General features: G+C 44.0%; 2 protein-coding genes and 2 long non-coding RNA genes across 5 annotated transcripts; 1 reads left to right on the top strand and 3 right to left on the bottom strand.

Moving 5' to 3' along the window:
* Positions 1-740: 740 nt before the first annotated feature.
* On the bottom strand, positions 741-3515 carry LOC124849581. 2 transcript variants are annotated; one of them, XR_007030059.1, is made up of 6 exons: positions 3093-3515; positions 2070-2202; positions 1903-1967; positions 1573-1634; positions 1403-1487; positions 741-1167 (listed from the first exon to the last, which is right to left on the bottom strand). It is a non-coding gene; the product is annotated as an uncharacterized LOC124849581 (long non-coding RNA). The 2 variants fall into 2 exon arrangements; XR_007030058.1 differs by having other exon boundaries at positions 1573-1631; positions 3093-3514.
* Positions 3516-4564: 1049 nt separating this feature from the next.
* LOC118290549 lies at positions 4565-6027 on the top strand. Its single transcript, XR_004786437.2, has 2 exons — positions 4565-5725; positions 5843-6027. It is a non-coding gene; the product is annotated as an uncharacterized LOC118290549 (long non-coding RNA).
* An 851-nt stretch (positions 6028-6878) lies between these two features.
* Positions 6879-9392, bottom strand: eif2b2 (eukaryotic translation initiation factor 2B, subunit 2 beta). The gene is made up of 8 exons (XM_035618320.2): positions 9111-9392; positions 8662-8782; positions 8334-8485; positions 7758-7921; positions 7556-7651; positions 7330-7467; positions 7188-7254; positions 6879-7077 (listed from the first exon to the last, which is right to left on the bottom strand). The coding sequence occupies exons 1-8, from the start codon at positions 9280-9282 to the stop codon at positions 6920-6922; spliced, it is 1068 nt and encodes a 355-aa protein (XP_035474213.2). The 5' UTR covers positions 9283-9392; the 3' UTR covers positions 6879-6919.
* Positions 9393-10250: 858 nt separating this feature from the next.
* On the bottom strand, positions 10251-15918 carry tmed10 (transmembrane p24 trafficking protein 10). Its single transcript, XM_035618321.2, has 5 exons — positions 15688-15918; positions 14564-14684; positions 13945-14018; positions 11870-11996; positions 10251-11645 (listed from the first exon to the last, which is right to left on the bottom strand). Exons 1-5 carry the CDS (start codon positions 15862-15864, stop codon positions 11524-11526), a joined length of 621 nt encoding a protein of 206 aa, XP_035474214.1. The 5' UTR covers positions 15865-15918; the 3' UTR covers positions 10251-11523.
* Between the last annotated feature and the right edge of the window lie 336 nt (positions 15919-16254).

Raw genomic sequence — 16254 nt, 5'->3', positions numbered from 1 at the left:
TTTTTTTTGGTTCAACTAACCATTATGGTGATTAAATTTAAAATTAAAAAAAATATAATGTGATACAGTGAGACCCAGTTTTTTACACTCATCAATACACCGTCACAATGAAAACTTAAAGAAAATCACTTGATTTAAAGTCGATCATCTAATTGATTAATCAACCTTAACATTCATTTTAACAGCTATGAGAATAAATTGATCTTGGGTTGTTATGAAGCCTTTAGCCTCATTACACTTTGCCATAATTCATGTGAACCACCACTCTGAATTTGGTCTTGCTGCACACATACAGGATCTGCTCACTTTCTTTTTTGGTCAATGTTTGTCTTGTCAAATACAATATCACCTCTACACTTTCTCCAAAGGTTTATGAGTCAAAACCAGCTTGATCTCATTGTTTGAATTGTACAAAAAAAGAAGAAAAAAAATCTGTACTCAGATCCACAGGTACTGTAGTGCCCCACAGGTTAGACACGCGTCTTAAAGTCCCCTGAGGCCCCCAGGAGCCCCCACGGAAACATCCAGCTTGCTGCCGGCCTCATTTCCCGCTAATTACAACACTCGTCTCTGCGCTCCCATGAGACGCAGGCACACTGATGACAAAACGCCACAGTTAGGTGCTCTGCATCACCATGCAACAGCTGGGGCTGACGGATGCACGTCAATACCCGGGGGGGGGGGGGGGGTGTAGGTCCAAATAGAGCAATGATGGTGTGTGTGTGTGTGTGTGTGTGTGTGTGTGTGTGTGTGTGTGTGCGCTTTGGGGGGTGGTGGCTGGAAGCTGACTTTAGTTGCCATTTTGTAGACACTGCAGAATCAGCAGAGTGTTATCTGTTATATTTAATATCTGTTAAGGTTCTGCTTTGTCTGAGTAAAAAAACCATAAGAAAATTACACGTTGTCCAAAATCGGACGTACAAAAGCAATTTGACTAGAAAATAAAGACGAATCTTGTTGTTCTTTGATGCGACAGGGTCAAACTACAGCTTTAGACGTCCCGCAGGACGGCACTGGATCGATGAGCTCCACACATACTGTACTCCTCTCCGCGTGATTGCAGTGACTGTTCATTAGCAGGCCGCTGGGCTTTAATGGCCTGCCTGCTTCTATCGGCCGTAAATCTCCTGTCTCCACCCAGGTTTGCTCCCCTGCCCCATCAAAGCGCTGTGAAGAATGTAGTCAGTGTGATGAAAAACAGAATGAGATTTATCTGCTCTCTCCTCCTCCTCCTCCTCCTTTGCCTCCTCCTCCTCCTCCTTCGCCTCCACACACCGAGATGAGCTCATGAGCAAAGAGAAATGACAGATGGATCCTCGCTGAGACACGCCCGTAAATGTGGCGGTCCCACTGAATGTGTTTGAGATGCTAATGGGGCCGCTGGCCAGGAATAGAGTCTCACCTGAGTGTGGTTCTGGTGATCGAGGTGTGGACTCAGAAGTAGGAAGAGAGAAACGAAGAGCAGGGAGGATAAACGTGAGGTCTACCTGAGTGGGACAGGGCAAGTTCAAAAAAAGGGGTCGAAAGGGACCAGACTGGCATGTTGAACAGGAACATATGACTGGACCTCACAGGCATGAAGCTACACTGACAGCCCGGCAAGAGCGACAGGCGAGGAACCAGCAGGATGACTGCTGGAATACAGAAATGATATGATCAGGTTGTCGTCGTGACTCTGGTGCGATATAATGAAGAAATGCCATTTTTGTTTTGCCCTCTCACAGGCCTTCGAGAGGCAACAGACTACTTTTGTCCCCCCAAGCGGTTCCATGTGGTATTTTTGCAGGAGCAAGACGCCGGTAAAGACGCAGGTACTTTTCCTCAGAGCTCCTGAGAACATTGTCAACATCACTGTGGAGATAACGGAGGAGAAGAAAGAAATATGAACGCTGAAGCTCCTACCTCGTACTCTGGCTCCTGGCGTTGACTAGCATCAGCGTAAGCATCACGGGAGGACAGCAGCCATACTGTCCAAAGCAGAAAACAACAGTAAAAAATTCCAATTTGATCAAATAACCTTGATGTAAGCGTCCTGTAGTATTAATAAGAAGGCTGGTTGTGTTACTTACTGATCCAGAGGAAAGAAAACCTGAAGCCTCTCAAGGAGTGAATGCCCGTCTGAGGTTCATTCTTGTTTCATCTCTTTTTCTATCTCTACTTCTTCGCCTTCTTTTGCTCCTCTGTCCGGAAGATTGCTATGCTCTTTTTAAAAAATACATGGGTTAGCACAATTAAGTCATTCAAGCAACATTCTTTTGAAAACAAATGAAATATTAAGTGTGTGCAGGTTTTTCTCTGAATATTTTGGTCTATTGTAAATATGAAAATCAAAGGATCATTGCTTTAAGTTGGATGATAAAAATGTTGGACAAGACCAAAAATCCACAATAATTTCTGAGTTTTAGGCAGTCACAGCCACATCCTAATCAACTGATGAAGGGTGAGGATTTTCTAGTGTGGTATATAGCAGGTTAAACGGCTAATTGCAGGTTGAACCCTTTAGTCATTATTTTTCTTTAGCAGAGCGAACTGTCATAAAAATGTTGTTTGACAGTTGGGTGATGTCATGGTCAGACTGGTGAGTGTGGCGCAGTGGAGAGTGAAGACATGTTGCCGAGTCCATTCACTCTGACCTTTTTTTCCCCCCTGCGGTTCCAGATCAAGAAATGTAGGTCAGAGAACAATGCACTCTCTCTGTTCGAGCACAGCGGGGAGCCAGAACCCTTCACATGGTCCCCTCTGACCCTGATCCTGCAGATCCTCGCATCCAACCATCAACACCACGTTACACTTGGCAGCGCACCACAAGTCCCAGTATCTATCTATCTATCTGGTATTATTGGTGCCAATTTTGGGGCTTTGTCAAGGTGTGAGGATTAAAGATCAACAGAAAATCCTAAGTGACAGTTTTTTGTTTTTTTTCTAACTGGATTTATTAATTGAAATCTGACTTTGAGTGTATCTTTCTAAATGTGTCTTGCTAATTTTCACTCTGGATCAGTAAAGTTTCTATCTGCTAAATTGTATCATCATAAAAATCATGGAATTGGATGTGAATGGATGGATTTTCATCGACGGTTTTTGGATCACACCTTGCCTATGACGTCACGTCGGCCAGACTCAAACTCCCTGTGAGTGAGCGTGTTCCTCGCCGGGCGCGGTGGCGCGCGCCTGTAATCCAAGTTACCGGGAGGCTGAGTCTGGCGGATCGTTTGAGCTCAGGAGATCTGAGCTGCAGCGGACTATGTCGATCGGGTGTCCGCACTAAGTTCGGTATCGATATGGTGCTGCCGGGGGAGCCCGGGACCACCAGGTCGTCTAAGGAGGGGTGCATCGGCCCAGGTCGGAAACGGAGCAGGCCAAAGCCCCCGTGCCGCTCAGTAGTGGGATCGCGCCTGTGAATAGACGTTGTAGTGCAGCCTGAGTAATACAGCGGGACCCAGTCTTTTTACACTCCCCGGTACACAACTGTCACTACTCACACTCACACGTCACATGTTCCCATCGCACAACTGCTTCTTCTCTGCTGCTGCTTCGTCTTCTGATTTACACCGAAACATGCAGCTCTGCTTCTCCTACAGCACCTCCACCTGGAGGACAGCCGCTACTACACCACCCACTCTCAACGCTTCTGCTGCAGGGAAACACAAACTAACACTACACACATTAACATCTTCCTGTTCACTCACTCTTTAACACACTTTTCCATTCACCACCATCAGTGTTTCAGTGATCTGCAGTCTGCTCCAACAACTCTACAATTATTAACAATATTTTCACTGTTTCATTTTCAGGAGAGTAGATTTTTACTTGAAGCCTCCTTCAAGATGTTCAGGCTCATACATCACACGTGTCTCACTCTGCTCCCTCTGTTCTAGGAATCAAAGGTGGTGTGTTGAGGTGAGTGAACAATGTCTTGGGTATTAAAATCACCTGGATCATATTAGAAATTTAAATTGACTTGAAACACAGATGCCCATCCTGATAACTTACTCCATATTTTAAAAATAGTGTCTAAGTCACAGAGCTCAAAGTTTATTTCACAATTATTTTTTTCTATCAAGGTGAAACTTTTCTCATTGGGTTTGACATGGTGGTTATTTTTTTCAATCAATTAAAAATGTGAATATTTAATAGACAGAAATGTTATTAATGTCTCACATTTAGTAAAAATATATTTTTTGGTATATTTGGCAGGAAAATATGCTGAAACATTTGTCTTATATGATCCAGGTGATTTTAATACCCAAGACATTGTTCACTCACCTCAACACACCACCTTTGATTCCTAGAACAGAGGGAGCAGAGTGAGACACGTGTGATGTATGAGCCTGAACATTTTGAAGGAAGCTTCAAGTTAAAATCGACTTTCCTGAAAATGAAACAGTGAAAATATTGTTAATAATTGTAAAAATTGTTGGAGCAGACTGCAGATCACTGAAACACAGATGAAGGTGAATGGAAAAGTGTGTTAAAGAGGAAGATGTTAATGTGTGTAGTGTTAGTTTGTGTTTCCCTGCAGGAGGAGAAGTGTTGAGAGTGGGTGGTGTAGTAGCGGCTGTCCTCCAGGTGGAGGTGCTGTAGGAGAAGCAGAGCTGCATGTTTCGGTGTAAATCAGAAGACGAAGCAGCAGCAGAGAAGAAGCAGTTGTGCGATGGGAACATGTGACGTGTGAGTGTGAGTAGTGACAGTTGTGTACCGGGGAGTGTAAAAAGACTGGGTCCCGCTGTATTACTCAGGCTGCACTACAACGTCTATTCACAGGCGCGATCCCACTACTGAGCGGCACGGGGGCTTTGGCCTGCTCCGTTTCCGACCTGGGCCGATGCACCCCTCCTTAGACGACCTGGTGGTCCCGGGCTCCCCCGGCAGCACCATATCGATACCGAACTTAGTGCGGACACCCGATCGACATAGTCCGCTGCAGCTCAGATCTCCTGAGCTCAAACGATCCGCCAGACTCAGCCTCCCGGTAACTTGGATTACAGGCGCGCGCCACCGCGCCCGGCGAGGAACACACTCACTCACAGGGATTTTGAGTCTGGCCGACGTGACGTCATCCACTTATTTCCCATCACATTCATCAGCTGATACTGATTTTACATTCAACTCATTTTGGACATTACACAACATAAACACAGTTCTGACCCTTGTTGATTGACTGACACATCATAGTAAAATCGGATATGATTTTATTAATCGCTGAAAACAAACAACATACTATTTGATCCTATCTGTATCAGTTTTATCTTGTTTGTATCAAACACTGATGTCACTTTGATGTATCAGTCAAATTCAACAAGTCAGAACTTTAAAAAACAACAACAATGAAAGCCACTAGATGTCGCTGCAGCATGCTTAATCATGACGTCACGTCGGCCAGACTCAAAGTCCCTGTGAGTGAGCCTGTTTCTCGCCGGGCGCGGTGGCGCGCGCCTGTAATCCAAGTTACCGGGAGGCTGAGTCTGGCGGATCGTTTGAGCTCAGGAGATCTGAGCTGCAGCGGACTATGTCGATCGGGTGTCCGCACTAAGTTCGGTATCGATATGGTGCTGCCGGGGGAGCCCGGGACCACCAGGTCGTCTAAGGAGGGGTGCATCGGCCCAGGTCGGAAACGGAGCAGGCCAAAGCCCCCGTGCCGCTCAGTAGTGGGATCGCGCCTGTGAATAGACGTTGTAGTGCAGCCTGAGTAATACAGCGGGACCCAGTCTTTTTACACTCCCCGGTACACAACTGTCACTACTCACACTCACGTCACACAACTGTTTCTTCTCTGAAAATTCATCTTCATGTTCCTATTTTCACCAAAACCTGCACCAACCTGCAGCTCTGCCTCTTACAGTACCTCCACCTGGAGGACAGCCGCTACTACCCCACCCACTCTCAACACTTCTCCTAATATCCTGCAGGGGGCGCTAAAGCATTATTGCAGTATTCAAGTGTTTTACCAACATTGACTTCACCCGTGAGCAACATGACATGTAACATTCAAAATGTGTATCTTCTTCTAATAAGTGTATAATTTTTTAGGTTGAAGAGTGACGTATTTGATCTTGTGTATAGTTGAAAACAAAGTTGTTAGGTGGACTACGATGAAAGTACAGGCTTCATAGTCAAACCTCAAAGCAACAAAGTGAGCGCAGTTGTTGTGATCGCAATGTGACTACATTAACACGCTTTGTAAAATAACCCGTGGAAAGCTTTTTCTCGGGTTGACCGGAGTTGTGTGTCCGCTGTAAAATTGATAAACGTGGTAAGGAATTACCTGGACAAGAAACCAGATTATGAAACTTCATAAAGATGGGATTGACACGAGCGTCAGTGGGACACTCGACAATACGCAACACAGCTGCAGCGGTGGTTAGGAGGTAAACGAAGAGCCATACTACTAATAACTACAGGCCTGGTTTTTGATTATCTGCCAAAATGGGGGTTTCAAACAGTGACGGCCAGTGCAAGATGTGAGTGTCTGCAGATCGATTCCAAGATGAAAACTCTGCAAGATCAAACTTTGAAAAAAAAAATGAGGCAGCCTGATGCTTTTTTTGTGATCTAATATGAATCTGATTCAGTGGGGCCCAGCGTGTTTGCCGTGGATCAGGCCAGGACTTTGACACTGTGACTGTATTTTGCCAACTGTGACACATCAAGGTGGGCGTGTTCAGATATGGGGCTGCATGCGTGCAAAAGGTAGTAGGGGAGATGGCATCAATAAATGGATCTGTGAATGCAAGATCATATACTTAAGTATTAATGCAAGTGACTATGCCCGATGACCCCGGGAAACATCACTTTTAATATGTTCACAAGATGATATATGTTATTATAAGATATGAAACTTTGTATCCCCAAATACTGAATGAAAAGGTGACTCCCGGTCGCAAGAAGCGTGATTTAATTTATTTGTTAATGTCACCGGTTAAAGTTCATGATCTTCTGGGTGGTAAAGTTCGCTCATCAGTCGGTAGATGTATGAAGGCGCGTGTCCTCCGATGTTGGAGATGAACAGCGTGATGAGCTCGGGTGGGACGTAGTCAAACACAGGACAGTGCACGTTCACCTTGGAGAGAATCTCACCTGAAACACAAAAGTTTTAATTTAAGATGTTTTTCTGCAAAAGAGGAACATTTATTTGAAAAAATCTGGAAAATCTGATGTTGGGAAGCATGTTAGGAAATGTGCATTACCTTCAGTAAAAGGAAGCACCTCGTGTGGAGAGACAAACTTGTGGAAGGTGTCTTCTTCGTTTGGGAACTGAGGACGCAAAACAGCTTTCGTCATCATTTATTCACAAGAACAGAGTCGGACAGAACAGACTTGTCTTCTTACCTGAGGCGAGAGCTTGAACATGGGAGCGCAAATGATCAGAGGCGTCGAATGGTGCTTGGCCGCAAGGGCCAGTGTGTGTGTCCCGTTGACGGCCCTGAGCCCTCCGTTGGCTAGAACTGTCTGCGTGCCAATGATGACCTGAAAAGACCCGTCACCAGACAAGGTTATAACCCACACGCTGTGTGACGTGCACGTTCCAGAGCCTTGTCATTGTGTTGAATAATACCTTGTTAACGCGAGACATGACGGCAAATATGGCAGCGTCTGTGATCACGGTCGTCTCGATGCCAGATTTCGAGAGACTGGTGGCCATTTTATGCCCCTGGTGGAAGGTGAATAAATCAGACAAATAAACTTCTCAGTTACAAAAACAACTTTCTTGTTTTTCTTCATATACAGTGATTTCGAACGTCTTTCTCTTTAGCTACCTGGCAGAAGGGGGCACACTCAGCCACGATGACATGGAACTTGCGCTTGCGTGCGGCGTCTTTGAGGAAGGCCTCAACGGTGCGCGAGCGGCCAATCGTCATGATGACCTCATTGGAGTGGATGTGCTCCAGGGCCTGCATGGCAATGTTGTCAGTTGTTCCCTCTGGAAAATAAAATGGCGCAGGGATAGAAAGAGTCAGGGGATTTGTGACAGATTTTTATGCCTGACCAAAGTTTTTTGGATGACATGAGAGCTCATAAGGCCTCAAAAGGAATACTTGAGATCAGGATCATTTATGTTTTGTGCCAGGAGATGCCATTCTGTCTCTGGCAGAGATAAGATTCTCTTGACTATCGTGCCAGTCTGAAAGCAGCTTATCATGACCTGGACTTGTTATCTGTTCCCTCCCGTATGGTACAATACTGACATGTTTCTGTACCAAGGATATTGTCTGTTGTCATAGCTGTGTTATAATAAATTCATATATCCAAGTAAGAATAACTAAGCCACCATCATTTGACCCGTGGGTTCACTACTGTGTAATTAAGACTTGTTAAATAAATAAATAACGTGCCCAACTCAGTCAGCAACTCATTTATGGCCTCGATGACGTTGGCCTTGAGGGCGGCAAAATGCTGTCGGAAGTTCTCCTCGCTGAGTCCCCCGGACGTCAGCAGCTTGTGGAGGGATTCCTGCTGGTCCGTCTCTTCACTGCTACCTCGAGATCTGGAGGGGGAAAAAATTGAACAAAGCCATTTAAGAAGCCATTCGTACAGGTTTTTCATTTTATACAGCATAATAGTACAACTTCAATAGTGTAGAGGTTCAACACACAGACGGCCCATAGGGATTTTCTTAATACATGCCTCCATAGTGAGGGAGGTCAACAGCTGATCACTCACCTGGCATATTCCTCTCTAATGATCTTCAGCACCCGTCTGATCATGTTGCCCACGGTGGTCTCAGACGGCTGGGCTGCGATCATCCTCCGGCCCTCTTTACGGATTATTTCCATCAGATCACCTGCAAGGTAAAAACGTTTCACAGTGAAGAGAAGATGCTGCTATAAAGCTGCAGACACTGGAGACTGTGATTAACTCACACTCCCGCTTGATTTAATCACATGTCGACCCTTTGAAGGGACCTGTTTCATACAGAAAACCACTCAATGTCTTGGACAAAACTATCCGTAAAAGTTCTGACTCGCTACTAGTTCCCCCACTTCAGGCAGCAGCTCCAGCAGAGCTGACGAAGCTCCACGTCGCTCAGCCTTCACACACAGCCACTGGCATCATGTAACGTCCGAGTCGAAGGAGAAGTGTGAAGGAAGAAGCGGAGCAGCGTGACGCACCTGCGCTGCTCCACCGAGCCTGGGCTGTGATCCTGCGGAGCAGGGAGGTCGTTTCTCGGGCCATCTCCGCCGAGCCCCGCAGCGGTCCGGTCCCGCTGCCTCCGCGCTTCAGGTCGGACAGAAACGCTTCGATTCTCTCCGTCAGGTCCGTCTCTTTGTCGGGCCCGGGCATGGCGACGGTGGTGGTGGTGGTTGTTGTAGCGAGCTGTTGATGTCAGGGCTCACACCTCAGAGGTTTCTACCATGCCAAAGAGAATGTTATGAAGCGGAAGTACTTCAGGAGCACATCCGGGTGGTTGTGACCGTGCTTTCATTTGATTGGTGGACCGCGTCCTGGCGGCGTTGTCATCGATAGGTTGCGTGGTGCTGAAGCGTTTCGTTGCCACTTGAACGTGGCCAATCACCATGAAGGGTTGGTTTTGGTGTGAGCTTCATTTGTCGAGGTTTTTAGTTGTTCTTCAAACAAACATGCTGCAAAATGGAGTTTATTTTAAAAGAATACAGATTTACAACAGCTCACCCACCTTCTATTGTGGAGGCCATATAGGCCAGCAACTAACATTAATATTATCTATTAATCTGTCAATTATTTTCCCCTTTAATCAATTATTTGTTTGGTCCTTTACATGGTGAAAAATGTCTGTTTCCCAAACTCCAAGATTATGTTTTGTTCAGTCTACTGTCACAAAACTACTTAAATGATTAATCGATCATCAAAAATTATGGCTATTTATTCCGTAGTGATATACTAATCGATTAATTGTTGCAGCTCTAATGCAATCCGTTGTGTGGATGATATCTCGCTCTTGTTGTTTCGATGGTTTGAAAGAATTTACTGGAAGTTAAATGAAAGCATCCGCCAAACGAATCCTGTTGGAGATTAACAGCTGTTGTGATGAGACCATTGACAAGTTGATCACAAATAATACATAAGCATTTAAATTTTGCAGTTTGAAAAGTAAGTTTTTAAATAGTCACTATTTTGACCAGTAAAACAACTAAAGCTTTGTATAACTAACATATTCAATTAGAAAATGTTGACAATATTGCCAACATTTGAGACATCAGTGCCATTTTCTTTTCTTTTTTTAACATTGGCATCACAAGTAAGAGATCTGTTCAACTACAACGCGACTAATGTAAATTCATCCAATATTTTATTGAATAAAAGCCCAACATAAATTTACAAAATTTATCAGTTAAAATAAAAATCATTGACTGCGCACAATGCGCATGTTCATCGTTAAAAATGTACCCATTACAGATGCCTCAATTAATCCTCGTCAAACAATTTAATATCTGCAACAACCCACATTCTCATGTAACCCAAGCCTCAAAGGTGTTTGTGACAGACAGAAACGCGCTGGATGGATCTGCAGGTCCTGTAATTTGGAAGTTATATTTTGAAATATAAATTTACCAGTGTGAAGAAAAGAGGTGCGTGATTAACTGAAGATTTTTGTGGAAAGCCTGCTTTACATTTCCCGTCAAAATCTCCATACACTGCAGCCTGGCAAGAAAAAAAAAACTTGCACAAACAGACGTCATGGAAATCAGGAGATGACACAATAAGGTACTGCAAATTCCCTCTGAAGAACAAGGTTTTTGGTTTCTGACTACTCTTGACTGGTGACAAATTAATGTTGAGATTTTCCCAAAACAAAAATAGAACAAGCGAGAGCTAATAGAAGTGACCTAATTTATAACAAAGAGATTATCACTCTGACAACGCACAACCCCCCAAAAATATGTAGCTGTAGAAGCAACTAAGTAGCATTTACAATAAGAAAACAAACTAAAGACACTGTTAAATTTAGCTACCAAACATGAAAATTAAGTGTCATAACACAGAAGTTCAGTGGTTGCCAAGTTTCTCAACAAAGTAACAACAAACCACTTTTTCAAAAACAGCCTTCACTTGATCAAATAGGGTGCCTGGTCTGGTCTGCTTGGCATGGCAAAGAATGTGTACATCAACAGAGGGGCAAAAGACATTCGCTCGTGGCACATCCATTCAAACTGAGCTCAAAATCAAACATCACTGTTCAACAGATTGAAGGGACAAGTTCTTATTCAGCGAGCTGCAACACTCAAAACGGTGCAGACAGAAACGTGAAGCACCATGGAAACTAAACATATCTCACAAATTCAGCAACATATGCCTCTCCCATGTCTCGCAGTGCATTTCTCCCTACAGCGCTTTTCATGTTTCAAACCCCCTAAATAAGCAGGTGAATCTTTTTTTTTTCTGAGGACAACCTTGGTACTCTCTCGCAGCCGTGAAAACTAGAATTTGAGCCCCTCAACCCCACTTGTTGTTGTTTGCTGAAGCTAGTCCAAGGAGTGTGGATGTTGGATGTATTGGCTGACCGGCGAGTAGCTTCCCCGGAGGTAAGGAGCTATGTGGGCTGCTCTACTCGATCAGCTTCTTTGCCTTGAAGAAGCGCCGCAGGTAGAAGACCTGCCATGTGGCCAGCCCAATGAGACAGCACATGGAGAATATGCTGAAGTACAGCACACGTGTGTTGGTGGACTCTGCAAAGAGGTGGGGGAAAAAAAGAGGTGTGTGTTATTGGTCAGCGACTGATACTTTATGTCCACACAATCTACAAAGAAACCAAACTGATCTCTGCATAACTAAAGCTTGAGGCATCCTGAAAGAACAATAAAGAAAGTATTTTTCAATAAAAGAGTTAGATGTTACCACCCGGTCGAACCGTTTCCTGGTTATTTATGTGCCATTTGTGTTGTTTTCTCACCGTTTGTGTCCCGCATCTCCTCCTCTCTCTTCTTCATGTAAGCAAAGTCGTTGACAATGGACTCCGACAAGTCCTCCAGTCGCCTCAGCTCAACCTCAAGGGGCTTCAGCTTCTCCACCTTGGCAATCTGAGGGGACAAAACAGAGGCTACTGAAGAAGCCTATTGCAGAAAAACAGGTAGAACTACAATTTAAGCATTTTCATAGACTTTGTCCAGTAGGTGTCACCCTTAGCTGTGGGAACAACTTGTGTTTAAACCATCTGCATTTGGACATTTACTCTGGTCAATGTAGGCCTTTGAGAGAATGAGGCCCTTTGAACTATGAAACAGCTGCAACACCTAAGAAGGTCAACCTTGATCTTCAACCCACTCTGGTGTGCAAACTGGAGCAACCACAGGTTCATGTGTTAACATGTTCAAATTTAAAGAATCAAATCATTAGATATTACAAGATTTCTTTTGTAATGATGATGGAAATCATTGCTACAAGATAATAATCTGTAATATATGTTTTGTTGAGGATACAGGATGATACTGACCAATAAGTAGATTACCCATCAGTCCATGTGACTCGGTTTGTTTGTAGCTAGTCTGAAAATAACTCTACATTTTCTGTTCTGTTGGTTTGGAACAGATGAACCAAACTATAACCTTAAGTTGTACAGCAGCATCATACGCAGACATTAGGGCATTGCATAATGGAATCTGCCAAAGATGTAACATTCAAATTACTTTCAGAAAGAATAAAGACACACTGCCAAGTACACTTTCTCCTACCCTGTAACAGACAGGGACTCTTTCCTGCGTATTTACACCATCTACTGAACAACTTTCAAATCTCTTCAAACACACCCATCTACGTAGGTGAATACATGTGCAAATTTCACTCCACCTGCCTGTTCTCTCACTCACTCACTCACTCACAGAGAGACAGAGAGAGAGAGAGAGAGAGAGAGAGAGAGAGAGAGAGAGAGAGAGAGAGAGAACAGGACGTCATGTTCGCTGCACCATGTGTGGGAGGAGGGATGATTCTCAGCTCCCAGACTTTATCACTTGTACAATCATTATTAAGCGTTGCCTGCAGCAGCCAAGTGGGAACAAGTTTTCAGAAGAACTACGAAAAGTAGTGCAAGTGATGATGCACAACAATGTGTCCCCGTATAGGCAAATATTGAATGACGTGGAGGTGAAGAACCTCCTCCACCGATTCCCATAGTTTCTATACTACACCTTGAGGTCCTTAACGTGTTTTGACAATGGACATCTGGCAAATCCCCTAATAGAACTAAAGGCATCTGCTTTGCTACTGTCAGGGCAAGTTTTTTATGTGGTATTAATTGTAACTAATGCACTGCAGTAGAAAATACTTATTTCCACAATTCAACTTGATTTGTTAATCTAATGAATTCACTGCTTATTTTGATCTTGTGCAACAGTTACAGGCATATTCTCTTGCATGTCTGGAATCTCTTCTCACTTTGTTTCTATGAGGACGTGTTGAATGAAAGCCTTCATCCTGAGTAGGGGTGTACACATTCAACCAAAGCTGTTTTCAGACATGAGAATTTGTGGTTCACATGTGAAGAACGCAGTGAGGAAATTGAGTCTGATGCGTTCACAAGAGCAGAAAAATTTCTGAAACATTCAGGTTCATGAATCATGAATCTTCCAGAGATTTTCCTGCTCTATTCTCACATGGCCTCACTCTGACATTTTCCGAAATAGAAGGGGGCTGGCGGGAAAAGTTCAAGAAAATGTCCGCAGCAACATTTGCATCCTCAGATACAGCCCCTCTGGACAAGTTCAGAAAATGTCCAGATTTCAGTCCATGTCTGAAAGCAGCTCAAGTGTATCAATCTGCTCTCCTTCCAAAATCAGCTTCCCAAAAGGAGACCTCCAATTTGATAAGATGTAGGTGCCCACTAACACCCCCATCGGACTCAGTACAATAATAAAACTCCTGCAGCAAAACCAGTGACCTATATCCATTGCCCTAATCAGACGGCAAACAGACATTATCTACAGCACGTTTCATTCTACAAAAGCAGGCTAATGGTTTGACTCTCAAACTTACCTCTTCATAGTTTTTGGCCTCCACACCATGCTTCATGTCCAGATTGACCAGCTGGTCAGGCACTCTTCCAGTTCCTGATTAAAAAGAACAAGAGTTTTTAACATAAGCAATAACCTGTCATTTTAATTTGTGGTCACTCGATGTGCTAATGTCACCATATTGTATTTCCAGGACAACTAAAAGCATTAATTTACATCCCAACAAATTACTTTTGACTGTAATTCCACCTTTCCGAATGAATCATTTGTCTCCCACAATTCCCGCTGCATTACTAATCAATAGGAATGCAAAGTCTTTCTACATTTCCTTGAAACCATTCGACATTATGTAAACCAATACCCACCTGCTGTAACAATCTATTCATACATCAAAAAATATTACGGGTTACATGTCATAACACATTTTATTATAACACAGTGGAGCAAATTGTCAATACAGTTGCTGTTGGTCAGAGATAAAGACAAACAAATTCTGTGTTTGTTGATAACAGCTGTGTTAGTATATATGGATGTCATTCAGAGAATAATAATGGTAATCAAAATTCTTGGAATCGGTGGTTTGGGTGAGTAAGTTTAATTTTGTGTCTGAGCTGCTTGGTGTGGGTGGTTAACACACTTACCCGAGGGCGATTTGCTTTCAAAGCACACCTCAAACATGTCATAGTCCTCGGTGGTGAAGGCAAACTTTCCTTTTACCGCATCTTCCTTGGAGTAAAGAGTGTGACTGGAGGAATCTGTGATCTACAGAGTTAAAGAAAACAATGACGTTAACTTGAGGGAGAAAACTTGTCCCAACAATTATTAAGAATCAATATTTTTCAGTCTTTGTTTGGTTGAGGAAGATCTCTGGTTCCAGCATCGATAAGTGAGATATTGTCCGTTTTAAAATGATGGTAAAAAAGTGAATGGGTTGTATTCAACCTGCTATTTAAGGTTTCTGGAGCAGGGCAACAAATCACGTCTGATATTTTCAAGACGCAACTATCAAATGCAAAAGTGAACAACAAATGAAACGACATAATACCACTCGCAGCATCGATGAACCACATTCACATGAACGTAAACGTTCATCAAGACTGATATTTACCTTGCTCGTGTTATTTTCATTGGGTAACAGTTACAGCACACACGACTTTTTCTCGATCTCTTAAATGAGATTGGAAGATTGGAAACGATTTAATGAAATGACAGCAAAGACAAGTTGTCGTTGACAGGTTAGTCGCTAACGTGCTATTGTTGCTAGCATGTGTCTCTACCGGCAGAATGGACGTTTTAAGACTGACGTGTAACAGCAGCGAACCGGACCGATGACACTCCCGGCCTCATTTCACGAAATACACAACACAACTGAGATATGTAGACACATGGTTGACGGTACAACGTCCCGCCATTTGAGTACGACAGGTTCAGCTTTTGGGTTAAACAGCAAATTACGCAAAAAAAAACCACTCAAGAGCGCTGATGTTAGCATTGACGTTGACAAGCTAATTAGCTGCTAAAACCAGGAAGCCGAGTTTTCCGGGGCCTAGCTTAGCCACCACATGCTACCAACAGTTGACAGATTTCAGCCGCACTCCACCGAGAGAGAAGACCGGTCCCAATGTAGACTGTGGATTCCACTGGTGACCACTGGTCTACACAGACAGCCGTTCACAGACTGAAGCCCTTTAGGCCTCGATTCAAACTGGGCTCTGCCGTTAGCCGGAGCTAGCCGCAGCTAGCCGCAGCCTGTGTGTGTGCTCACCTTCAGATTAGTTTTGGTGTTCGCCTGCTCAGTTATGTCATACTCCCCCGTGACGAGGACGTCTTTGTGGATCTCCTCCCGTAAACACTTTCTTGAGTTGACCGGTAAAAAGAACGAAATGGAAAACACGGATTCAATAAGAACCGGTAACAGCAGCAGCGCAGCGAGTCGAGCCATGGCTACCCCTCAACCAACCGACCAACCAGCCCGTGCCAGCCCAACAGCTTATTGCCGAGGCTCCAACTCACACAACCGGTCTGACTTGGCACTCCAGCGCCGCCTCTGGCCTGGAGGGAGAACTGCAGCCCGGCGCGGCTGCTCACTCTTCTTCAGTGGGGTTGTGGTGAAGTCAGTCAAAGCTGCAAAGCTGTGTTTAAGACCCGTTTGTGCCCGTCTGACTGGTGCTACACTCTTAGGGGAAAGTGGCAAAGTTAGAAATATATAAGTATAATATATAAGTCCTGTACAAATACAGATTACATTTGACAACAGATAGAGCTGTCTCAGATGTCTTATATGGGGTTGGATTGGGAGGATTTATGGCCAAAGTCTTGACTGACTAATGCC

This window comes from Scophthalmus maximus, chromosome 18 (assembly GCF_022379125.1).
Source record: "Scophthalmus maximus strain ysfricsl-2021 chromosome 18, ASM2237912v1, whole genome shotgun sequence".
Taxonomy (NCBI): Eukaryota; Metazoa; Chordata; class Actinopteri; order Pleuronectiformes; family Scophthalmidae; genus Scophthalmus; species Scophthalmus maximus.
This window is presented reverse-complemented; position numbering and strand designations above follow the sequence as displayed.

What these genes read in the sequence shown, in the direction of transcription:
- eif2b2 (XM_035618320.2), bottom strand. Translation starts at nt 9,282, where the DNA reads ATGCCCGGGCCCGACAAAGAGACGGACCTGACGGAGAGAATCGAAGCG. An exon ending in GGCTCGGTGGAGCAGCGCAG is followed by an intron (nt 8,783 to 9,110) that starts GTGCGTCACGCT and finishes TTTACCTTGCAG; the next exon opens with GTGATCTGATGGAAATAATC. An exon ending in ATTAGAGAGGAATATGCCAG is followed by an intron (nt 8,486 to 8,661) that starts GTGAGTGATCAG and finishes TTCCCCCTCCAG; the next exon opens with ATCTCGAGGTAGCAGTGAAG.
- tmed10 (XM_035618321.2), bottom strand. Translation starts at nt 15,864, where the DNA reads ATGGCTCGACTCGCTGCGCTGCTGCTGTTACCGGTTCTTATTGAATCC. An exon ending in ACACCAAAACTAATCTGAAG is followed by an intron (nt 14,685 to 15,687) that starts GTGAGCACACAC and finishes TTAACTCTGTAG; the next exon opens with ATCACAGATTCCTCCAGTCA. An exon ending in TGAAAGCAAATCGCCCTCGG is followed by an intron (nt 14,019 to 14,563) that starts GTAAGTGTGTTA and finishes CTTTTTAATCAG; the next exon opens with GAACTGGAAGAGTGCCTGAC.